The sequence below is a fragment of the Desmodus rotundus genome, chromosome 9 (assembly GCF_022682495.2).
Source record: "Desmodus rotundus isolate HL8 chromosome 9, HLdesRot8A.1, whole genome shotgun sequence".
NCBI classification, from domain to species: Eukaryota; Metazoa; Chordata; class Mammalia; order Chiroptera; family Phyllostomidae; genus Desmodus; species Desmodus rotundus.
Window position 1 is genome coordinate 11,817,454 of NC_071395.1, and position 25,367 is coordinate 11,842,820.

General features: G+C 48.6%; 1 protein-coding gene and 1 non-coding gene across 6 annotated transcripts; both read left to right on the top strand.

Moving 5' to 3' along the window:
* The first annotated feature begins 6,329 nt into the window (after positions 1–6,329).
* NOCT (nocturnin) lies at positions 6,330–25,367 on the top strand. Of its 5 annotated transcripts, none has more exons than XM_053912076.2 (4): positions 6,330–6,749; positions 19,219–19,256; positions 22,280–22,540; positions 23,411–25,367. In XM_053912076.2, the coding sequence occupies exons 3-4, from the start codon at positions 22,288–22,290 to the stop codon at positions 24,244–24,246; spliced, it is 1,089 nt and encodes a 362-aa protein (XP_053768051.1). In that variant the 5' UTR covers positions 6,330–6,749; positions 19,219–19,256; positions 22,280–22,287; the 3' UTR covers positions 24,247–25,367. The 5 variants fall into 5 exon arrangements, with proteins under 5 accessions (XP_053768051.1, XP_053768050.1, XP_024424665.1 ...); XM_071219152.1 differs by lacking the exon at positions 6,330–6,749 and adding an exon at positions 13,469–13,572; XM_053912075.1 differs by lacking the exon at positions 19,219–19,256 and having other exon boundaries at positions 6,418–6,749.
* LOC139440301 (U1 spliceosomal RNA) lies at positions 8,486–8,649 on the top strand. Its single transcript, XR_011650435.1, has one exon. It is a non-coding gene; the product is annotated as a U1 spliceosomal RNA (small nuclear RNA).

The window sequence follows — 25,367 nt, forward strand, 5'->3', positions numbered from 1 at the left end:
AAAGAGAGGTGGGAGGGAGGAGGAAGGAAGGGGGAAGGGGCCTTAGGTGTGGTGCAGTTCTGAGTTCTGTAAGGCCCTCGGGGAATTCTCGAGCCAAATTCATTCCTTGGGGGTGGTTCCACCTCTCTCCTGATTTACTGTCCCTGATTTGCTCATTGTGCACTGGGGGCGTTTCCTGGGAAGCAAGGCCCAGGCCTGCGGCAAGGACCGGTGTTGAGACCAGGGCGTGGGTCAATCTTACCTTTGCAGCGGCCCTAGGAGATCTGAGAGAGACATTCTTCTGGCTCAGGATATCTGATGATCCTCCAGAAGGCCACCTGGAAAAGGATATAAAGAATGAGGAAAATTCCAAAGAAGTCTAACATAGATTTGTGAATAAGTTTCATTATTAACTATAAAAATCTAATCAAAGTAGTTGGGATTTTTCTGTCTTAAAAATGCTCAAGACCCCTGGCTGGTGTGGCTCAGTGGATTGAGCACCAGCCTGGGAACTGAAAGGTGACTGGTTTGATTCCCAGTCAGGGCACATGCCTCGGTTGCAGCCAGGTCCCCAGGTGGGGACGTGCCAGAGGCAACCAAATCAATGTTTCTCTTGCACGTTGACGTTTCTCTCCCTCTCTTTTCCCCTCCCTTTCTCTCTCTAAAAATAAATTAAAATCTTTTTTTAAAAATGCTAAAGACAATATCACTTCAGTTGTTAAAAAATGAAGAATATAGTGACAGAGTCTTCATTATTTTGTTTGAGTATCATGAATGGAGGTATTTCTAGTCTTTAACAATGCTATGGACTAAATTGTGCCCCCCACCCCAAATTCATATATTGAAGTCGTAACCTCCAGTCTGACTATATTTGGAGGTTAGGTTCTTTCAGAAGGAAAGTGAGGTTAAATGAGGTATAAATTTTTAAAAGGGCCTCTATGGAAAGTATCCTCACAGAATGATTGGCTCATAAATTCCTACCTGGGTGGGTCATGGTGGGCAGTCACTCCCAGACACAAAACTTCCTAGTAAAAGGTTTATCTTTGCTTTTAAAAAAAGCCCTGTCCGTTGTTTGTGCATTTAGGTTAACAGAACTTCAAAACAAGCCCTAACCACCCTCAACAGAGCACAAAATCTTAACTGTCTGCCACCCAAGCCTTGCCTTCCTCCCTCCCACCCTCCTGTGGTCTTCCTTATGTCTCCTCCTCAATTTCAAATGCAGAAAAGAAGCTGAGCATTTGAGATCTAGCTCCCCAGCACCTGTTGTCGGTTGGGCTCAATTCAACTCAGAAAAATCCTTTACAGGTTTGGACGTTTCTTATGTCAACAGAGGTTACAAGTGTTTGGGGAAGCAAAGGGACCACGTGTTAACCTGACAGGCTCAAGGGAGGCCTGTGGGGCAGCCTTTCAAACCCAGAGACCTCCAGGAACCACATGGGATGGTCTGAAAGCAAACTTTCTGACTAGAAGCAGTCCGTGGTGGGTGGTCCTGTCCTCGGCTGGTATTTTTCCCTAACAAAGGTCAACCTTGACCTTAACTGAGCCTGCCTGTTGTCTTTTTGCATCTCCTATAACGTGCCTTTGGAATGTCAAATTTCCTTTTTCCGGCCCCTCTAAGCACACCAGGGAAGGCCTCAAACCCCCTCGTTGTTATTGTTACTGGGTTAAGTGTTGGCTGTTAACTGTCCTGCACCCACCTGTGTAAAACATCAGTCTACCGTTTCACTTTCTGTCCAGTCCCAGAGGTTCCACACCCACCTCAGGCTTTGCTTTCTCCACCCTTCCTTATCTCTCCACAACAGATCACATGTATACCCCTCACGTCTTCTCCTTTGATTAAAATGTATAAAAGAACGTGCAAAACTGCCATTTTCTGGAGCATTTCTCAATCCAGTGAGATTTTGCTTCCCAGCAACTGCTACCAGTTTGGCTCACATAAACTCACAAAAACTCTCTACAGGTTTGAACCTGTCTTACGTTGTTAGAGAAGAAAACCACGGCCCCAGATGGCATCATGTGCACTAAAAGCCCACCACTCCTAGCTTTCATACCCGATCTAAGTGCAGTTTGAGCCGCCCCCAGAAAGGTCATCTTAGTCAAGCAGTCTGGGATTTTGTAGTCAAGCACCAGTAAGGTCCCCAAGCTGTCACACGGGCCCCCTCCATCCCCAGGGGAAAGAAGAGGCTATCTGCGTGATAAAAACCCTTCTTGTTCTCTTCCCCAGCTGCTAGACTGGAAGGTGAGGGAGGGGGTCATGAAGCCAGTTAGATCTTCAAATGCACTCAGCTGAATTCTGTTTATTAACCAAGGGTAGGGCCCTAATCCAGTAGGATAGGTACCCTTTGTAAGCGGAGGACAAGAGGTTTCCCTCCCCCCGCGAATTTGCATGTGTTATTCTTACACAACTCCACTTCCGAGAGCTGAAGTTAGACTTTAATAAACACAGGAACTGGGGAAAGCGCTGGGCAAACGGTCGTGCTAAGCTGAAAGTCTCAAGGGTAGAAAAACGACAACTTCTGTGTTTATTGGCTCCTTCGCCTCGACTTCTACATCTTAAGAGAAAAAAGACAACTCACCGGGTTCTTTATCCCGCTGTTCTTTCTCAGGCCTCCTGCCTTCCCTCCCACAGTGGCCTGGTTTGTACCAGCTCCGGCCTGTCTACAACTGTTCACGCTGAGATGAGAAACCACCTTCCTTTTTTAAAACTGTTTTAAAATTACAGATGACGTACCATATGATACTAGTTTCAGGTACACAACCCTGGGATTAGACATCTGGGTAACTCACAAAGTGGTCACCCTGCTAAGTCTAGTACCCACCTGACACCATGCGTGGTTATCACGACGTTTTTGACTGTGCTCCCTGTGCTTACTTCACATGCCCGTGGCCCTTCCGTGACTACCAGTAAACCCCTTCGTCTTTCTCAGCCAGAAGCTGTCTTCTAGTTGTCAGCTTCTAAGGATTCAGTCCCCACCTTGACTTCTTGGGAGTGTTCATCTCTGGATTCCCTTCCAGAAACCTGTTCCGTGACTTCTAAGGGACCGGTCTCTCCCAATTCTCCTTCTCTGACCAGGTCTCAAGGCTCTTTCCCTCCCACCAATCCTTAAAGGTACTTGGTTCACAGGATTTCATCCTTAACTTTTCTTAGCTCACTGAAACGACTTTGTGGTTGTCATTACTCGTGGTTGTCACTACTGCCTTCGCTAAAGTGTTTGGCCCTGACCCTGCTCTGAACTCCAGGTCCATAGTTTCATTTGCCTCCAGATTGACTCCACCTGGGTGTTTCAGGGCCCATGGCAACCCTATGTTCCAGTCATGATTCAGTGCCCTCAGGGTGGCACCTCCAACAGATCTCTTTATTCAGCACTATACCCACCTGTCACCAAGCCAGGCCTCGGCTGTCCTCTCCTCCCTCCCTGGCCCCTTAGACATCCTCTGTTTCTCAACCCTGCGGTTGCTGTCTCCTTCGTGGTACTTAAACCCACCTCTTTTCCACCTTCACTGCCCCCAATTCATTTGTTTGGGAGGCAACACCGAGGGAGGGGGGAATGTGCCTCGGCATCACCTGGGCGGCCTTCTTTTACACGGTGCCCCGCCTCTCCTGCCTCTCCTGCCTCTCCTGCAGGAGTCAGACCTGTCACCTGCTCTGCCTACCTGCACCGATCCTACTCTACCCCACCTCCAATCCACCTTCCAGGCTGCTGACAGGATGATCCTTCAGAAATGCAAAGATTTCCAGAACCCTTAGGATAAAGTCCAAACTTCTCTGAAAACCCTTTGTGTGTTCCTTCCTTCCCACAGCTTCCACCTCATCTGCCCCTCCCTTCTGGGCGCCCTGCCTTATCAAGCATAGAGATACTTGCTGTTCCTGGAACATCCCTTTCCTTGCTGTTCTGCCCCACTCCTTTCTACTTGGAAGTCACCTTGTTCAAAAGTCTCTCCTGACTTCTCCAAGCAAGTAGGCATTTCCTTGTCTGTGTTTCCACCACGTCTTGTTCATATATGATTCTGTGTTTATGATCAGATAAGTATTTGTGTTTATGCAACACCTCACCCACTAAACTGTGAACAGACTTCGTTCAATTCCTTTTTGTATGATCTCATGTAGAGCCTGGGGTGTAATATGTACCAAACAAATGCCTCCTGAATAAATTTTTGAAGTAAGTTTTACTTTATATTTTTCCTGATTGCTTAAGTGTCTAACATATAATAAAAACAATACTACTTTCAGGATAGCATGCTCTTTGAATCCCTTGTAATAATGACAGTTTATATTTGAACAGTACTTCTCCTTTTTCGAAGTACCCCCCCCAACACTTCATTGTGAATATTTCCAAACGTACAGAAAAGAAAAAGAATGGTAAGTGAACATCCATATACCCATCACCTAGATTCTAATGTAACCTTTTGTTATTCTGGCTCACCTCAGAGACTGCAATTCCGGACCACTGCAATGAAGTGAGTCCTAGTGCTTTTGTTGGTGGAGGGTCTTGCTTTCAATTTGTATATTAAAAAAAAAAAAAAGCAACTTCAGTTTAGCCCAATACAACAAAGCGCAATAAAGTGAGGAATGCCTGTATTTGCAAAACACTTTTATGGGCTCATTTTCTTACCTTTTATTCCTAATGACTAAGGTATGATTCTACCTGTTTTATAGATGAGGACACTGAAACCGGGAGGGTTTAATGACTTGCTAAGGATCTTGCCTTCTAATCTGGGCCAGCTGCCTAATCCACACCTTCTGGGCGTTAGATATCTTAATGAAGGGAGGTCCGAACCTGCAGAGAATTTTACGAGTTTATTTGAGCCAAACTGATGACGTATGCAGGGCGGGGGCAGGGTTTCAAATGCCTGGGAGCATAACAGTTCTGCAGGTTCTTTTATGCAGTTGAAATTATGGAGGGGGGAAGAGGGGAAGAGCAAGGCAGGGATAGGATCACAGGATAGTTAACAAGATTATGTGCTCTCTTCAAGGAGGTCGTGATTTATTTCAAAGGCGTGCTAGCCTAGGTGCATGGAAACAATGAACAAAGCTGGCTTAAGGCAAAGGTAAACCTCTTACTAAAAAGTTATGTGCCTGGGACCTGACTACCCGCCCTGACCTGCCAAGTTAGGAATTTATGATCAGATCACCATGTGAGGTTACTTCCCATAGAACCCAGCTGTGAAAAAACAGGGGAATCAGCAAAATTGTGGGATAACCAACCAGAAAATGTAGCTCATACATCATTCAGAGAGGTACCCAGTCTTGGGTTCCCTCCCCCTCACCCACTTCCATTTCTGGTTAGTCATCATTTCCTGCCTGATCTGTTTCTTCCATCCATTGTTTTTCAGTCCTAGAAGCAGGTCTAGAATATCTTTCATCTCCACTGGTCTACTCTTTCTTTTCATGTGCCAGACATACATGCCCCCCAATTAAAGCAGGGCCCTAATCACATCCTTGCTCAACTCACAAAACACCAGCTCACCATTCCGTACCAAATTAAATCTACTGTAATCTCTGCCTTCTACAATGTAACCTACCCAAGCGTCTGTCTTCTTACTCTTTAGCTTCCCTCTTACAGGACTAAAAGTTTCCCTAAATACACCCAGGGCTTTCCGTTTCTTTCCTTTCTTCCTGTATAAATCATCACCACTCTCCTCCCAAATTCCACACGTGTAAACTCTAGACCTCCACGTTCTGGCCCAGTTCAAATGCCAATTCTTCTCGTGAGCCTTCTAGAAACTCCAGGCCCGTTATAACCCCCATGCCAAGCTTGTGGCAGCCTGTACCCCGATCTTAATCTCCCTTGTAGAGCCTTGTGGTCTGATTTCTCTTAAGACCTTCTGGCCCTTTGCCTGAGTAAGCCATTCTCGAGGACAGGGACACTGTCACATTCACCAATTCGCCATTGCCCACGTATACAGTCAGGGCTTTATCGTGCTCAATTCCGTTTAACGTAAAATATTCCGCCGAAAGAGAAGGGCACAGACGCCCTTTGCTGTATTCACCCACTCACATTCACGCGCACACGCCGATGCTGTCTCCCGCTCGCACGCACACGTGTGCCGCAGCCCCAGCCTTGGCACAGTCCAGGGACTCCCCGCCTGTGGGCGCTTCCATTCCAGCCAGCGGAGGGGGAGGCTCGAGTCTTTAAAACCGCTCCCTCGGATATTGGTTCCCTTAAGAACCGACGCAGCATCCCCTCCACCACCAGCTTACTATCTCTCTCCTTTTGAAATAGAATCACCCCGGTTCTTGGAACCTAGCCTGGCCGCGTCAGGACCCGGCCCCACGGGTCCCCCCTCCGGGCCCCGCTTGGTAGCGCCCGCTTTGTCAGCCGCCGCGCTCACCGGGTGTCTTCCTCGTCTCGCCTGCCACAGCCCGCAGTCTCTGCGCCGCCGAAGCAGCCGCCGGTGCTCCAGCCTCTGCGTCCGGCTCGCCAGCCCAGGACTCCTCCCAGGGTCCCAGCTAGGCGAGAAGGAGCCCGGGAACCTCCGCTCGGGTGCCCCCGAGAGTCTGCTCCCCTCGGCCTCAGCCTCGGCCGTGCTCTGCCCCTCCTGCGCGCGAGGGGCCGCGGCGGTGGTGGCAGCGGCGCCCGGCATGTTTCAGAGCTCGTGGCGGCTCTGCTCCGCCCTGCTGCAGAGGGACGCGCCCGGCCTGCGCCGCCGGCCCGGCCCGGGCCCCGGCCGGCGCTGCCAGTCGTCTCCGCCGGCGGCCACCCGGCGCCCCGCGTCCCCGCGGCTCCTGGCGGCCGCCTCGGGCGCGCCGGCGCTGCGTCCCAGCGCAGGTGAGTTCTCGGCGGTTCCGGGCGGAGGACGCCGCCTGCAGAGGGCGCGGAATGAATGGGCGCGGGGCTGCGGGGCGGGCGGGGAAGCGGCCGCTCTCCCTCCCTCCTCTTCGTCGCCTGGGGCTCACACCTGGAACGTGGTGTTCGGGTTCCTCGTTCTTCGTCCTTGGGTGCCGGGCCTTCACCTTCGGTATTTCTCTGCTGGACCTACGTTCAATTTCCCCCTTTCGGAGGCCGAAAATGATTTGTTGGTTTTATTTCTCATTGCTCTAATTATGGAAATTTTATGCAAAAAAATCATTGAAAGTTACATCTATTTGACCACGTGGCTTTCATGGCTTCGATGTTCTGTTTTTTTCTTTTAAAGTATGTTAACAAGGTGTTATAACACGCCATAATTCGTCTTACATTTATTTGGATTTTTGTTTGGGGGGGAACCTTCCACGTCTCAACACTTAGGTCATCCTGTGTCCTATATACCTGGATTAAGATCTTGTAAAGGTGATGTCTTCTCCAGGAGCCAATTTTATACCTCACGTACCTTTGACTTTCCTTTTTTTGCCACCTCGATTTCTGCCTGAGGACACATTTCTGTGGCCACAAATTAATCACACTTTTAAGATGAGAAAGAGCCCCTTTCGAACTGGCAGTGGCTTCACCACACTGCAAAGCGTATTTTGGTTGTGCTCAAGTGGGGCTGTTGCTCTTCGAGACGTTTGTGTGACCATCCCTTGCTGTAAATAGCTACATTTCGCTCCTAAAGTTTTGGAGTAGTTTGAGGACAAATGAAACAGTATGGTCAATGTGGCTTTCTTTAATTAATGAAAGTGATCGTCCAAAATGTGATTGAAGCCGAGACTTGAAACTCTGTTCAGATTGTTTGGCATATGTTCGGCAGAGGCTGGCTTTTAAAATTAGGATGTAAAACTGGTAACTGAGACTCTGAACTCTGGGTGGTTCTTCAGGAAGGGTGGACTTGAGAGTCGTTCCTTTTTTTCCCCCAGTTCTATAGAAATTTGGCACATGGTCAAATAACTGTTAGAATGGGCACCACCTTGTAACGTAAGTGTTTCTTCTTGCTGGAAATTTTCGAGAGGAAAATTGTTAGGTTTGGGGTGGGAGAGGTAAAACAAAACCTTTAAGAAGTCCTCTCGAAACCCCCTCATTTCACAGATAAAGAAATTACTGTGGTCCTTGAACTACTGTAGACAGTTACTACCAAACCGAGGCAATTTTCCTGTTTCGTGCACTTTTAGCTTCATCCACTTGCTAGAACACGGGTCCACTCATTGCGTGACCACACACGCGTTCCAGGAGTCTACTGGAGGTGCCGCACACTGTAGGAGCTTCACGGGGTCTGGCACAGATCGCGCCCCTTTTTTATTACAAAGTCTTACAAAATCATAAGCATGTAATCCTGTAACGTAACAATATCACACACTCAGGCACACCGTGTAACATTGTAGGTGAAGTGTTCAAATTAAAACTATAAATTACTATACCTATATTATTACCCTGCCAACCACACTCAAGCAGGCATTACTTCTGCCAGACCCTGTATTATCGGAGGTAAAAGAATGTGGGCCTTAGTCTGCCTTTAAGGATTTCACTGCCCAGTAAGACGGATGAGATTTGCAAAAAGAAATAGTTAATGAGATTAACGCTTTTTCTTCTAAGAGAAAAACGTTTACACAAGGGTCTCAGAGACATCTTTTTGGGCTCCAGAAGTGTGTTGTGTACTTACCTGGCCAGGGAGACACCAGGATCGTGGAGGTGCCTTTCCCAGGGTGAGGCTTACCCGTTGCTCAGGATGCGCTGACCCCCACGAGCTCCCCAGATGTGGGAACCTGACTGCATAGTTTGTGGTAGTCAGGAACTGCATCATCATGATTTCCCCTGGGCGGGGCGGGGGTCGGGGCTGCATTTGAGCTGGGCCTTGAAGCATGGTTAGGATTGGAAGAGACAGAATCATTTGTTTGGGAAAAGCCCAGAGCGAAGGGGCTGGATGAGGCATGGATGATGCAGGGCAAGAGAAGAGGCACCTTGCAATGTGTTTCCCAAAGGGCCTCCAAACCAGCATTAGGTGCTCTTAAAACACGTGAGTTCGAGGGGCCTACTGTGGGTCTGTTGAACAGAACCGTTACCGCTGGGCCCCAGATTCCTCACTACCTAACAAAATAACAACCATAATAAAACTGCAGCTTATTCTTGCATGCCCCAAAGTGTAGACATGGCAGGAGAAGCCTTCAGGGAGCTAAGAGCCACTCTTCTCTCCAGAGAGCTTCTCTCCTTCCTCACGTGGGCCCCTTGGCAGTCAGGTCAGTGGAAAGACGAGTACAGTCCCTTTGGAGCCATCAAACGCTAGGCTATTAGAATTGAAAGGGGTCCTTGAAGATGATCTCAGTGATTTGCCACCTTTTCTCACGAGCCACAGCAGCCCCCAGGAGAAGCAGCAGCTGCCACAGGTACGGTCCCGAAGGAAAGGCAGTCAGGAGTGGTCCCTGGTTTATATAATGCTGTCCTCAAGGCCTTCCTCCTCGGATAATGGAGAGTTGGCCGAATTCCTGTTCTCCACCACTGGAAGGTGCTGCTTTTTCCTTAGTACGATTCTCAAAGCCAACACCAACTCACTTGAGGTGCCGGCTTTATTTGGTGTGTTCCTTACCTGTAAGCTGCTCAGGGGAGAGGAGAAATGGGAAAGCTTGTAATCACCAAGCTCCTGCAGGCACACTGCCCTCCTGGTGGGAGAATGGAGATGTCGTTTTCCACAGCATTCTATGGCAGGCATTTGACTGCAGTGAACTCCTGGAGGCTTTTGAGTTAACAACCATGGGTTCCAGGGTCACGTTCAACACACACGTGTATGACCATTCGCGAAGCACGTAACCTGGTGTGCTGTGTCTTAACACTGGACTTCACCTGGAAGAAAATAAGATACATCGATAATCAATTGATCCACAAGTACTGAACTATTTTTAGAGTACAGGAAGTCAGCATGGCCACAGGAAGGAGTAAGACCTCATCCGAAAATCTGAGCTCCCTGTCCCATTGTCTCTAGCTGGTCTCAAAGTGACCCTGGAAACACCCCAGCCACTGTGGATCGTTGGCAGGGGTGCAGGGAGGAGCACCCGGGAGAAAGAGAGCGAAAGAAAACTATTACCATGAGACCTGAACGGTTCTGTAAAGTCCTTTTTCCTCCTCCCCCTATCAGAACATCAGTGGGGCCCACTCAGACCTGAGTGTGCGCATCTGTGAGTAGGGCCTGAGCACCCGGTGACTCAGGGGTAGCGCGCTGGGCAGCCACTGACTGACAGCCCAGACTTGTGTTACGAAATGCTTAGGTGCCCGCTAGATGTTTCTTACTAATAAGGTTCCTTATTTCCACAAGACAGCCGTGAAGGTGAGTGCATGCAAGGTGCAGGTGGCCGAGATCCCCGAGATTTTTTGCAGAATGACTGCAGTGGGATGTCCAGCAGAGCCTCAGGCCTGTCCCATCCCCTCCCGCCATCTTCCCCTAACTCCCTGCACCTGCAGGGCCCGCGGACCGGGCTGTGGGCCAGTCTGCAGCTGCACTTGAGACCTGCAGTGCCTCCTACAGCACGGGTGGGGTAAAGCACTTTGCAGATGCTGATGATACCTTGCCTGTAATAGTTCTGTTCCCATTCGATGTTTTGCTTTCATGGACGTTAACCATCACTGAGGGGCTGCTGAAGGAAGACACCGTCTTTCAAATGATAGGTCAGGCTTTATAGATTGGCTGAGATGTATTGTACAATTAATCTTCCGTGATTTTTTAAATAAAAATTTTTTAATTACAAAAGTAACACATGCCCATTACTGGAAGCATTTTTCCTCAGAACTTTGAACATCTTTGCAAGTACATGTGGATTATCTCTAGAAGCTTAGAGGGTTTTTCCTATTCTTGGTGTCCCAAAGTTCCATCAGGACAGAGGCCTCAGCACCGGGGAGCCCCTCCAATCTAAGGGCACACCGCTGTTCTCATGTCCTTAACTTCTGTCACACAGGTGGTTGGCCTCGTGGACCTGGCCTGGGTCTCTTCTCTGGTTTTTAATGTCTTTATCTCTTCTTTATTATTCGAGATTTCCGGAACATTCCTATTTTGCACTCAATTTAAATATCTAGACATTTTCTGGTTCTCTGATCCTTTTTTCCTAGAAGCCAATTCTTGTTGGGTGTCCATAATATTCTCCTGTAGTTTTAAACAGGTAGAGATACGTGTGCCCATTTCTCCCTCGGGCCTCTGCTAATGGGGAGAGATGAGGCAGAGGGTGGACAGCCAGGCCCCCCGTACAGCACTGGAGAGGGGGCCAGAGAGGGGCCAGCTGGTTACCTCCACCTTGGCCTGAGCAAGGAGGGCCTCTTGCTGTGTCCTCCCACCTGTTTAAATCTTCACTCCCCCTTTCAGGAATATCCCTGAGATCCAGAGTTAGCTCCTGGTCTGCTTCCCACAGTGGCAAGGGGGGTGCCTCCCCGGGCTGCTTCCCAATTGGCAGGGGGTCTCCCCAGGCATGGGGAGGCACACTGCCCACTGTCTCAGAAGCAGTGTCTGGTCCTGTGCAGCAGGTGGAAGCCACCCTTGCCCGCTTCCATCTGTGAGAAGTGGCGTCACCAGCACAGCTGATTCAGATGTCACTCTTGAGTGACTTTCCTCACACTCTCCCCTCAGCTTCTCCCGCCTTTCGTCTCTGTTGACTCGCCTTAGCGTTTCTTGGAGCGTCCTTCAGAGGAGCCACGTTTAATTTACCTTTGGTAGCTGGCAGACAGCACAGGGCACAGATCTCTGTCACAGCCACTCAGCCCTGCCACTGTGGTGTGGGCACAGCCGTAGATGATACAGCAGCTCTATTGCTGGAGCCTGGAATTTGAATTTCATGGAATTAATCACCTCATGAAATTCTGTTGTTCTTAGGATTTTTTTTTTTCCCAGCTGTTTAAAAGCAGAAGCTCACAGGCAGCAGCAGTCCAGGGCAGGGTGCTGCTGGCTGGACTTGGCTAATGGGCACCAACTCTGGGCCCCTGAACTGGAGGGAGGGACCCTGTGCTGTCAGCAGCTGGCTCCGCTCAGCTGTCCTGTTCCCATCCGTGCCTGTAGAACGGACCATCTCCCTGCGTCCCAGGAGTGTTAGTGGGGGGGCATCAGGTCCCAACACAGACCCCAGGTCTGAGCGGAGAGTGGCTGTCCCACCAGCCTCCCTTGGCGTCTCCTTCACACTCCACGTCAGTGTGTTACTGTGCTGGAAAAGCCAGCAAATGCAAATGACTGGCAGCCAACTAACAGCGGGGCACCAACTAAACCTTCTGACCCAAGCTTTTCTCGTGGAGGGATTTCTTCTTCCTTGGTGATGTTTTCTAGGTGAATCTGGCATGACTGGAACACACTTTGACATTCTGCTCTGTTCTGTGACTGCTGCCCAGCGAGAAAAGGTCACTGGGATTGTCACCGTGTCTAGGTGCTGGTATTTTTAGCCACATTAGGGCGAGAGTCACGACCTTCACTTGATATCTCCAGCAGGGCCACACGGGGCGTCACACTGCTTGTACACTTTGTGCTGTGCTGACGTGTGTGCTGTGCGGGCAGTGACGTCACCAGGAGGAGGGGGGTGGAATCCGACCTCTGTTTGCTGCTGTGTGGGCCCCTGGCCAGGCCCGATGCAGTTGTCCTGACTCAGTACATCAGCCATGCTGGGGTGCGATCCAGGTGCAGGCCGCCTTCCCCAGCCCCGGGCCTTCGCTGGTTATGCAATCCTGAGAAGACTGTGCAATCTCGGCCACAGTAGCCATGCATGTGGAGCGGTGAATACAGGGCGTGCTCAGCCGGATTGCTGGGACTGCAGTGAAAGCACAGGGAGGTAGTGTGGCTCACACTACTAGGCTGCCGGGTGGCAACAGCCCTCTCCCTACACCCGGAAAGTGAGCTTCACTGAATGGAACAGAGTGGGATGTGCTGCATATGGCTAGTTCGCCTGAATCCTCACAGCAGCCCTTGGAGTAGGCTACACAGGTCCCCAGATGAAGAAACTGAGGCACAGGGAGGTGAATACGTTGCTCGGAATTCTATTAGTAAAAGGAGGAGCCGGAATTTAAAACCAGGCAGCCTAACTGGAGTCATGTGTCTGAATGTTTTGCCTCTAAGAATTGTAGCCTGATCTTAGCGAGAAAAGTCGAGGCTTCAGCCACCGGGCACCCATGGCCACTGGCAGAGTGTCTGACCTTTACCAGAAAAGAGTATCTTCCTAAATTGGCACTTAGAATCCAGTCTCCTGGGTCCAGGAGTTACTGTACTGCACAGCCTCACACTCAGGGGCAAAATAAAGCCCAGAGCTGGGTAAGCAAGGTGGGCACAGCCCCCGCCCTCGGGGAGCTTACAGTCTAATGAGTAGAGGGCGGGGATTGTAGTTGAAGTATGTAGAGCAGCTTAAGTAAGAGAAGCCGGCCAGGTGTAAGAAGGGGGACATGGGCTTGATCCTTAAAGGTGTGCAGGTGGGCGGGGGGCAATGCCTTTTAAATAAAGGCTCCGCTCACCCAGCGCCTAGGCTGTTCCGTGTCAGTGGTTACCTTGTGAAAACGGTCGCTTTGTCAGTCTCGAAGGTGGCGCCCGCTGACTCGGGAGCCTCCCGAAAGAGGCCCGGCCGGAGCGGCGCTCGCCGCGGTGGTGCAGCACCAGCACGCGGCCGCCAGGTGGCAGCGCAGGCTCGCTCTTTGAGCGGCGCCTTCCTGTGACGTCGGTCCCTTCCAGTTTCTGTGCACTTTACTGGCCGAGCGTTCTCTGGGCCCGAGGTTGGTCAGCTCCGCGGCTTCCCAGGTGTGTACCCAGATAAGCTCGCCTTTGGCTGAGTGCTTGGTTTTTATCTCGCGGCTTCGCCAGGCCGCCACTTCAGGAGGCTGCGCTCCAGCTCAGGGTGGGAGCAGCCCTGCGCAGACGGAACGGTTGGGCGGGCTCGGGAATGAGCAGCGGCGGGCGCCCCTCTGCTGTGCTGTGATTGCCCGGTGCGGTCGGGCCACCCGGGGCCGGGCGGGCACATCGGTTGGGGTCTCGGCCCGCCGGCAGGCTTCTCACCTGGCATTCTCATCATCACGCCCGCTCCTTCCCGTCGCTGGCGGCCGGCGCTCCTCGGGAGCTTGCCCTGTGGGCTGCTTTTGCTGTAGATGTAGTAGTGATGGGCGACGTGAAGAGTCACGCGTGTTCTAAACAACCCGAGTTCTCTGGCACGTGTTTCCAGGCAGTTGCAAGGGTAAGGGGATGTTTGTTCCTGTGAAGTGAAATGGCAGGGAGGTGTTGATAGTAATGCCCAGGGTGAGGGCGTCCAGTTCTCACGTAGGTGGAAATATGCGCACAGAATTGGGAAAAGGCAAGGGACGGCGGTGGGGTTGCTAAGTGAACAGCTAGGTATGAGAAATAAAGCTATTTTGATCTGCCTGTTGAGCTACATAAATTATGTAACACGTATCACAGAGAATGATGGCTGGATAATTCTACTTGAAGTGGCTCAAGGAGGTGAAAAAGAATTTGGGGCAAAAATCAAATACAATATGGGATGTAATAGAAAATACCAATATCCAGACATATAAAAAACTGGGCCTCGAAGCCAGTGTGAGTGCCGAGCAGAGGTTTTATCAAGATTTTGTATTTTCCAATATCTTACTTCCCGCCCGGATGAATTGTTTGTGCTAGCTCACCTCAGGAAATTGGCTTTCCGAGTGGAGCTATTCTGAACCTTTGACAAGCTTTCTGAAGCCCAGAATAACAACAACTACGAAGGCATGAAAACTTGAGTAGAATGGCTTGAAATACTGGAATCGGACATGTGTTCATATGTGCGAAGAATTTTTTTTAATGGTTGATACTCTAAAGGAAAAATGAATGTTATTTTTAAGACCATGTGAGAGACGAAGAGACTTGTTATTAAGTTACTTAAGGGGCATAATAAGAGTAGCTGCCTCCCAGGGTTGTGACAATTAGTTGAAAATACACTCAAAGCAAGCAGAATTTGCGAGTGGTGCATGTATTAAAGCATTCAGTATGCATCAGTTAGCATAACTCGTAGAATGGGAGAGGCCGAGGAAGGTGCCCCTACAGTCTTCAGCTTCCTTTTGCTTTCACATTTGAGTAAAGGCCTCGCTGCCCTGGGGCTGGGCCTCAGTGCTGTGTTAACTGTAAGCACAGTCAGTAAAGCCCTTACAGTGTTCGCTTCCAGTTATTCCCTCCTGAGATCCCTGCGCCTCCTGGTTCATATGTTAACTTTGCACACGTTAAAGCATATCCATTGTGATGGATGGAGAGTTCTGTTTGGACGAATGTAGAGAGTCCTGCATCCACCATCACAGCAGTGTACCGAGTGGTCCCGTCGCCGTAAAAATTCCCCGCATCAGACGCTGCTCCCTCCCCCAGCCCGACAACCACAGGGAGGTCGGAAGGCCGGGCAGATGCAATGGATAATTTTTAGGGTCTGCCTTCTTCCGCTTCACAAAATGCGTTTGAGATTTGCCCTTGCTGCAGGGATGAATCCCCAAAGTCTACGGCTTGCTCCTGTTTGTCGCTGCTTAGTGCTGCTTTGCATGGATGTGCCGGTCAGTTATCCATTTGCACAGTGAAGGGCATCTTGCTTGCCTCCAATTTTGGCAATTATTAATAAAACTGCTAACAAGCATTTGCACATATAGTTTTGTGTGCACCTGATTTTCCATTTCACTTGGGTTAATACCTAGGGGCATGAGTTCTAGGCAGTATGTTAAATCTATGTTTACATTATTTGAAAAAACTACCAGACTGCCTTCCGGAGTGGCTGCACAGGGAAGCAATAAACAGTCGTTTGTGAAGGGTTGGTATTACTTCATATTTAAATACTGGATAGGCTACCAGTGAAGCCATCACAGCCTGGGTTTTCTTGGTGGGGAGATTTTAACTTAATAATTCACTGTCTTTGCTGTCCTAATTGGACTAGTTACGGGGTGGAGGCTGTAGGAAGGGCACGGTGTAGCCCTGTTCTTAACCAAAGTTCCTGGACTTAAGGAGTAAAGCTTCCCAGTCCATTCCATGCCTTTGGTCTCTGTCCAGAGCGCTGAGGGAGTCAGTTTTGACAGTTCTGTCCAGGTTTATACTTGCCTGTTGGGGAGAAGATTTGTCAGCGTCCTCCTGCTGAAGTCCTGCTGGGTGGGGTTCCCCTCTGCGTCACCCCATCCGCAAACAAACATGACAGCCTCTCAAACGTTCTTGCCCCATCTCCAGCCTCTACTCCATTTCCCTCCTTTGGGGTCACCTTTTCCTCTGAAGCCTTCTCTCTGCCCTCATTCCTCACTGCCCACCCCCACAGCTGCACCGAAACTCAGAAATCGCTGTTGTCGAAGTCATCGGCCTTTGCCATGTTGCCAGACCCAGACCTGTTCCCAGCCTCCCTTTCCTCGGACTTCTGCAGCGCTGGACACCGGAGGTGACCGCCGCACCGATGAAACTTACTTTACTGGGTTTCCGGGGAGAGCAGAGACTCTCCTTACTTTCCTCCTGCCTCTCTGGCCTTGCCATCTCCGCAGATTTTCTGCCCCACCTCCCCCAGCCTGCCCGTTTTCTCCTTCACTCACTTTAGTCTCCTCCATCCACCAACATCTCCTAGTGTTGGTTTACAGTTTGCGCCTGTCTCCTGCACACCAGTCCTATCTAATTCCCCAACTCCTGTTTTCTGCAAACCCACCAAATCTTCCTAATGAGTCTTGGCAACCTGTTGGAGGCCTTTGGATGACTCCTCCTAGGCCACGTCCACCTCACCCACCGAACTTGATGGCTCCTGTTTATACTCATTCAGAATCCAGCCCCTTGGTCACCACTAGTCCAAGCCATCCATCTCTTTACCTGAGTCGTTACAGTTGTCCTCTAATGGGCTTCCTACGTCTGCCCTATTTCCTGACAGTAGAGCATATTTTTAACGCACCAGCCTGTGAGCCTTTCTTTTAGTGTAGATCAGATTCTCACTCCTGCCGGGACTTCCCGGGGCTTCCCGTCAGATAAAGGCTCAAGTCCTGAGAGTGGCCTGTGCTGCCCTACTCAGTCTGCCCCCCTGCCCCCCTGCCCTCCTGGCCTCCGCTACTCATTCTGGAAGTCACTCTGGTCCCCTGGGCGGTCGGCAGCCTTGCCAAACTCGCTGCTTTCGCGGGGCTTTAGCATCTGCTGCCCTCTTCCAAGAGTGTCCTTCCCCGTGGTCTGCGCAAGACTTCCCGATACCCCTACCACTTCAGCTCTCGGGCCAAGTCCCACCTGTCCGTGAGGCCTCACTGAGCGGCCTGTATAAACTCACAGCCCCCTCCTCGGCGGCACTCCCTGTTGGCCCTTTCTCCTGGGTTTTTCTCCATAGCACTTTTACCATGTGACAAATTCTGTCTGTCTGTCATCTTGTCTGTCTATCCCCACTACGACGCAAGCTCCGTGAGGGCAGAAAGTTCGGTCTGTTTACTGCCGTATCTCCAGAGGGCTGGAGTGGTGCCTGGTGTCTGGCGTGTGTGTCTGAGTGGGGCAAGGGGTGCGGTGGCTTTCTCGGGGCTCTTACCCGTCCTGACTGCTTTGACCCTGTGGCGCCCCAGCCCGTCCCACGTAGTGCGCCCTCAGTTTTTCTCTCGTTAGTTCTCGTGTATTCGTCTTCCCCTAAACACGTAACTCCTGAGGGAAAAAGTTCAGCACGTGTTTACTGATAGGAAATGCCCTTCCCAAATCTCAGGTAAAGGGAAGTGAGAGTATCAGACTTACAACCAGAGACAGATGATCGCTGAGGACTGAGACATTAGGTTAAGATGAGAGTTTTGCCAGTGACCATCGCCCAGAGGGTCAGCTCACAGACGTGCATAAACTGCCCGGTGGGGCAGAGCCTGCCACAAGGCCCACGGGGGGTGGGGGTGGGGGTGGGGACAGGTGAAGAGACTCATGGAAACATCTTCCCGGACCATCTGCGTTTCTCTGTCCTGAGTTCCTGCTCACTGTGCAACAGGATGATTCATTCATCAGCTTCCCAAATACTTTAGTGTGTCCCAGGCCACGTGGTTACTAAATAGTCCGGTTTTCAGTCTATCAAGGGGCCATCTTCAGTTTTCCTGTAAGACCAAAGGAGGAGAGGCAGGACTATATAGTAAGCACCTCCTAACGATTCCCCTCTACCTCGTGTCCAATTCAAAATGTAGCCTAATGACGTCTTTCCCAGGACGATGGATCCACGGAGAGACCGGGGTGGAGGGCTAGGCCATCTTCGGTGCATTCCGTGCCCGAGTGCTGTTATCACACCTGATGGAAGTTGTCTGTTCTAGATCTCAAAAATGAGAGGAAAAAGTCGTTCTGAGTGGTACATGCATGTTTTACCTAATAGAAATATGTGTCTGTAGTGAGATTAGTAGATAGGTTGTTTTGAAGTTGCTACCCCTTCTAACCTGGATGCGTGCATACCCCAAAAAGAAAGTACGGTCACGTAACAGGCCCTTGTTTTAGAGCCATGCAAGCAGTTCTGGGGCGAGAGCAGGCCCCTGAGCCCCTGCCTTTCCAGCCTCACTGCTCCGCCATGCTGCAGCGTGGCCTTCCTCTTTGTTGCTGCAAAGCTTTGTCTCTTGAGGGTAAATTTAATTTTCAATAACCACCAAAAGTCTTTCAGAGGCCAAGTCACAAACAAGGTGGATGATCAGATTTCATAGTCCTCCGCCTGTCCAAAATGAGCTGGCTTTAACAAGAGTGTTTTCCTTGTGTTGCAGCTAGTAGCCTGGAAATGCATTTCCAAACTGCACAAACAAACAAACAAAAAGACTAGGAATGATGGAATTAGAATGTCCAGTTTGCTTCACCTCACACCCACACAACAGTCTCAGAACACCACCACTAATACTATTAGTAATTATGATTACTGAAACATTAAAAAAAATTTAATTGGATATACTTCTCATTCTGGCTCCTGCTTTTCACACACACACCCTATTTTTGGCTGCACTAAGTCTGTGCAGTCTGTACACTGTTGGATCATGTGGCCATCTTACATTGTACTCTCTCCTCTAACCTCATGTGGACTTGATTTCTATGTAGCTGTGTACTTAACGATCACCAGCAGTTTGTGTATCGGTGTTTCTCTGGTCATTTTGGTCTGAAGCTTGTCCTGTAGTTGCAGGGGTGGCAAAATTTTTCTGAAAAGGGCCCAAGAGTAACATTGAGGCTGTGAGGGCCAAAAATAACCCTGACACACACTTGTGTGTGTTTAACAAACTGTAAAGCCATTATTAGCTCAAGGACTGTGCAGATACACCTCTGGCTGCAGTTTGCCAGCCCCTGCTCTAGCAGTCTGCTCAAGAAGGGCTCCGAGAGCCAATTTCCGTTTTGCTGGATATAAAATTCTTGGGTCACGTAGAGATGAGCCGAGTATTATTTTCCTTGTAAGTTGCTTGCTCTTTTTGCCTAGATGCCCAAGGGACTTTTTTCTCTTTTCCTTTACAGTCCAGTTGGTGTTGGTCAATCTGGGTTGATATTCTCAGGTATGTGGTGTGTTATTTCATTATGTAGTTAAAGTATTGTTTTGGTTTTCAAGTTTTTATCTTTTTCTTTTTTAGAATAACAAAGACAAAGCTTTGCGTGTTGGTGTTTGAAAATGTCCACGATACATTTTTTTTTAACTTATAATTTTTAAACCATTAGTTTTGTTTTCCCAGCTTTATTGAGGTATAATTAACAAATAAAAATTGCATGTTTAAGATGTACCAGTGACGTTTTGATACGCATATACATTGTGAAATGAATACCTCAATCGTGCTGATTAACATATCTGCCATCTCACAGTTACCGTGTGTGTGTGTGTGTGTGTGTGTGTGTGTGTGTGTGTGTGTGTTGAGGTTACTTAGATTTACTCTTCGAGATTATTTCAAGTGTACAATATAGTCTTATTAACTCTAGTCACCGTGGTATTAGAATTCCAAAACTTAACTCATCCTGCATGATTAGCAGTCTGTACTCTAAAACTATTCTTGATTCGTAGTTTTCAGTGTTCATTTCCATGCATTGGTCTTCTCATTATAAGAACCCCTGTTATTCATGTGTTGGGTCTTCCTCAATTAAAATAGGCTCCTAATATTCGCCACTATCTCTCAAATGCTTTCTCTCCTCATTCCTGAGTTCTGCAACTTTGATTTAGGCCATACTCCCCATTTTCCTAATGATCTTCAGCTCATTTTGATTTGATTTCATTTCTGGGCGTGTCGTTTTGGCATGCTTTCATTGTGTTTATCTGAGGGTTTTTCTGTTTTGGAAGTGTGGTTCAGGGTAGTTTTTCTGGCTTCACAGAACTCAAACGTTGGACTCCTACTGGACACTTACCCTCTTTTCCATTTTCACGTACTTATCATAGTAGCCACCTCAAAACTCAGCTAGCAGGTATGTGTCATCAGCAGGATGTAGGACAATCCTGTGAAAGCTGAGCTACACTGAGCTAATAGTTCCTAGAGCCGGACACACGGCAAGCATCGCTGTTTCAGATGGGAGACGCCCGCTGTGTCCCATGAGTTGCTGTGAGGCCGTGACACTTAGGCCATAGTCGAGGCGATGCTGATCTGGAGACCACACTTGAGAAACCACTAGGACTTTTAACTGCTTTTAAAAAAGTACAGCCCTGGTTGGTGTGGCTCAGTGGATCAAGTGCGGGCTGTGAACCAAAGGGTCGCCAATTCAATTCCCAGTCAGGGCACATGCCTGGGTTGCTGGCCAGGTCCCCAGTAGGGGGCACACGAGAGGCAACCACACATTGATGTTTCTCTCCCTCTCTTTCTCCTTCTCTTCCCCTCTTTAAAAATAATAATAATAAAATCTTTTTAAAAAAAAAAAAGTACAGGAAAAGATTTTCAAAGTTATACTGCCAGCCAAGAACATTTATTCCTTTGGACCCATGTACTCAAGACAGACAAGCAGATTGATTGAAAAGAACTCAGTATATTCAAATCGGTTTGGAAACAGGTGTATGTGTGTGTGTGTGTCTCTATTTGTGCATGTGCACGTGTGAGAGAAAGAAGTCTCGCTGGCTGATGCATGTTCACGTAGTGTATGCTGCAGAAACTAGCATGTGTTTCTTTGCCCTAACCTAGTGGTCTTATTGGGGGGGGGGGGGGGACTACTGTGAGCTGATGAAAAGGAGTAAGAGAGAGCATGTTCATATGCTTATTGACCCTGATGTTTAAAGGACATTCGTTGGTAAATAATTTCAATTCGGTTTTGTGACTTGACACAGTGAATATGATTGACAGCTAGTTCCAAATACAGTTCCAAATCAGCCTGCCAAATAATGTATTTTTATACAGAAAAGTGTGTGTCTTTCAAAAGAAGGCAAAGAATGGAAATGAATGGGGTAGGGAAAGCCAGACTTTCCTCCACACCAAGATTCATCTTGCACAGAATCTTGGAGGCAATTCCAAGTAAAACTTGCCCCTACTTTACACCCTAACGAAGAGGAAGCGTGCTTGACCTAAAAGCAATCAACTGCTTCCAAGTGAAGTGAATGGTACGACTTCCCTCATGCCAATGAGTTGAAGGTTGTGCTCTGCTCTCCTTACTGATTTATAATTATTAGGATAAAAAGCAAGCACTAGAAAATGCGCAGAAGACACCCATCTCCTCACCCTTCTCCCTCCACAATCCCAGGAAATGAAGGCAGCTGTCTCTTGTCCCCTTCGCTCCCCCAATCTCTTTTCTAGTTAAAAAAAAAAAAATCTGGCAGCTGATACTAGACTGACTGTGTTGCTCAGCAGGGTGCACAGAGCCCTACAGAAAGCCAGAGCCTGGCTTTCCAGTTAGCACCTGAGAGAAACGGGAGACGGGTTAGTCCAGCCATTGCTTTTCTTAACCGAGGGGCCTGGGGAGATGACACGCTAGAGCAGCAGCCTGCTGTAAGTCTCCTCTCCAGGGTTCGCATGGGCTTTCCAACATCTGCTTCCTGACAAAACTGGTCTTAAAAAGAGGAAGAGGAACGGGGATTTTGTTTTAGCTATGCTTTCCTAAGACTGGCTTTATAAATTATGAAAGGAAATCCTAGGTCAGAGGTCATAAAGAGCATCTGGTTTTCACTAAGAAAGGTATTTTTACCTTAAGAGAATTATCTTAGTTCACAGAGACCAATTTTTTCTTAATATTTTATTTTTGACTTGGAGGGGAAGGGAGGAAGAGAGCGCAAGAAACATCAATGTGCGAGAGAAACACAGACTAGCTGCCTTCCACATATGCCCCGACCATAAGTCAGACCAGCAAGCTTTCCGTTCAAGGGACAATGCCCAACCAACTGAGCCACACCAGCCAGGGCTCTGAGACCAGTTGTAACAGTAGCATTTCAATTTCCCATCCTAGTAGGAAGATAGAGCCTGGGAACTCCTTTAATCCACCTGTGCTAGGGGCAGCATTGCCCTACATTCAGGTCTTTGCTTCTGTGGACCGCAGCTTACCTTCTGGTTGAGCTGGGTGAAAAGGGAAGACCAGAAAAGGAGCTGAGTGTGTAATTGTGCTTTTCTTCCCTTTCCTATAGTGTATCCCATGGGAAACGGCACGAGCAGACTCTATAGTGCTCTCACCAAGACCCTGAACAGCAGCACTGCCTCCCAGTATTTGGAATCGCCTGACCCGGAGCATCTGGAGCCCATTGACCCTAAAGAGCTCCTTGAGGAATGCAGAGCAGTTCTGCACACTCGACCTCCCCGGTTCCAGAGGGACTTTGTGGATCTGAGGACGGATTGCCCCAGTAGCCACCCACCCATTAGGGTCATGCAGTGGAACATCCTCGCCCAAGGTATGCCTGGTACTTTTGTGCCTGAGCAGTTAAGTTGGCTTTCTGCTTCTGTACATGCCCGGTGCACTGGTGTCTTCCTTGGAGCGAAGAGGTGTGGGCAGATGGAGGGGTGGGCTGGGGTGACAAGGGCAGCAAGAGCTGCCAGAAGGGGGAGTTACGTGAGCCGGTCCTCTGGTTTTCACTAAAAATGAATCCAACAGCTCCAGATTGATTCCTTAGCTTCCATATTTGTGGGCCATCGAGATTGCAATGAATCTGTCTGCTTCCCAGCACAGCAAAATCAAAAGGACCCTGTCTTTTATCAGCCTCAGAGCTTTGTCGCCTCCAGCTTTCAGTCCACAGCACTAAGATAGCCTTTGCAGGGGAGAAACTGAACCTCCTGATGGGTGACACAGACCTTTCTGCAGGGAATGGGACTTCCCAATCTTTGGTTCAGTTATTTTTTTTTAAGATGTTCATCCGTAAGTAGGAAAAGCCACCCATTTGAAATGGGTCCTCTTCATTCGGAGTGGTGCCTGGATTGATTCAGGTGGCTTATTATAGTCAGTATTGAAATAAGTATAGAGTTAAAAACATTTATTTCATCTGACATAGTTTAGACCTCTGGAGCTGCAAAGAACAAAATTTAAAGATACTATGTCCTTGAAATAGTTTTAATGTAAAATAAAGTCAGTTGCTTGCCGTATCTGGATGTTAAGAGGGTCTTCAGTTTGGTGGGTGAGTGCAGTTTAGGCAGAGAATCTCCCAAAGCATCTGGAGCAGGAAGTATCAGGAGGGTCTTGAGTGAAATCCAACCCAAGTACTCCCCCCCAAATACTAAGAATCCGTGATTCTGTAGTGGCTGACAACTGACTGGCTTTTTTATTTCAGCTCTCGGAGAAGGCAAAGACAACTTTGCACAATGCCCTTTGGAAGCACTCAAGTGGGAGGAAAGGAAATGTCTCATCCTAGAAGAAATCCTAGCCTACCAGCCCGATATATTGTGCCTCCAAGAGGTGGACCACTATTTTGACACCTTCCAGCCACTCCTCAGCAGACTGGGCTATCAAGGCACGTTCTTCCCCAAGCCCTGGTCACCTTGTCTGGATGTAGAACATAACAACGGACCGGATGGCTGCGCCTTGTTTTTCCTCCAGAACCGATTCAAGCTACTCCACAGTGCCAATATCAGGCTGACGGCCATGATGTTGAAAACCAATCAGGTGGCCATTGCACAGACCCTGGAGTGCAAGGAGTCCAGCCGACAGTTCTGCGTCGCCGTCACCCACTTAAAAGCACGTACCGGCTGGGAGCAGTTTCGATCAGCTCAAGGCTGTGACCTTCTCCGGAACCTGCAGAACATCACCCAAGGAGCCAAGATTCCCCTTATTGTTTGTGGGGACTTCAATGCCGAGCCAACAGAGGAGGTCTACAAACACTTCGCTTCCTCCAGCCTGAACCTGAACAGTGCCTACAAGCTGCTGAGTGCTGACGGGCAGTCGGAACCTCCATACACCACCTGGAAGATCCGGACCTCAGGGGAGTGCCGGCACACCCTGGACTACATCTGGTACTCTGAACACGCGCTGAGTGTGAGGTCGGCTCTTGACTTGCTCACTGAGGAACAGATTGGGCCCAACCGGCTGCCATCCTTCCATTATCCTTCAGACCACCTGTCTCTAGTGTGTGACTTCAGCTTTAAAGAGGAACCTGACGAACTTTTATAAACGCTTATCTGTGTCTTTTTAATCACAAGAGTCTTAACCTCAGTGGCCTGAGGAAGGACTCCAGTTCCTCTCGCTTCATTTCCCATGTTTCCAGCATGCCCTTGGGAAGGAATCCCACTAGTTCACAAACCCTTTCCATTAAAACCTACAGCAAAAAGGTGTTTGCACTCCAGTTTTGGGTTCTATGGTCTTCTTTCCCTTAGCATTACATTTAGATCGATTAAGGGCATTAAATTAGGCTTGTTCTGAAGCTTTCAGTTTGATGATGCTATATACAAAAATAGTTTCTTGAGTCCTCCATAATTAACAAGTATGCAGGAGCCATTTCTCTAGCCAGTGTTTCAAATTATTTATTTGAGGTTTTAAATGTCAACGAGATATGCATGGCAATATTTATTTTTTATACCTTTGTGTAAAATTAATAAATTGTAGATAGCACAAACATTTAAAACCATGCAAAACATAAGTTATAATTTATAGTACTTTTCTTAAGGCTTTGAGATGTTTTTACCTGGCATCTAACAAAATAGTGTACAAGGGAACTATTTAGCTAGCCTGGAGGCCCCAGGGTTTTGTTTGTTTTTTAAGTGGCAGTATCAGCTCTTCTTGACAAGTTCTTCATCACAATCCTTGCTGTGCCTCCATGTCCCCATTGCTGTATTTCCTGAAGAGACTCCATGACCAGTCTCCGTTATGTAATCACTGTTGTGCATAGTTTCCCAAATGCTTTCGGCATACATGTGAGGTCACTATGTCAGTATTGTTTGTGTCGGGATGAGCTTTTCACAATAGGTTACTCAGGAGCTGTTATGTGCAGTGCCTGGGAAAGTCAGTGGGACCTTCCTCTCAGAGATGGGAAACTAGGAAAACCTCTTTACGAGGCTGTCATTGAAATTTCCTATGATAACCAGGGAACAAATTCAGAGCATCTATAAATAATGTAAAAAGAAAGATAACCTGAAATTTTCTTTCCCTGGGGGAAAAAAAGGTGGTAAAGGTAACCGGTAAAGCCCCTTCCCAACAAAATATCCAAAAATAACCCATTGGTAATAAAGTGATAAATATTTTAACCCATGAGTTGTATATACTTAAGATTAATAAATGGTCTTTTAAAACTAAAA

What these genes read in the sequence shown, in the direction of transcription:
- NOCT (XM_053912075.1), top strand. Translation starts at nt 6,563, where the DNA reads ATGTTTCAGAGCTCGTGGCGGCTCTGCTCCGCCCTGCTGCAGAGGGAC. An exon ending in GGCGCTGCGTCCCAGCGCAG is followed by an intron (nt 6,750 to 22,279) that starts GTGAGTTCTCGG and finishes CCTTTCCTATAG; the next exon opens with TGTATCCCATGGGAAACGGC. An exon ending in GTGGAACATCCTCGCCCAAG is followed by an intron (nt 22,541 to 23,410) that starts GTATGCCTGGTA and finishes TTTTTATTTCAG; the next exon opens with CTCTCGGAGAAGGCAAAGAC.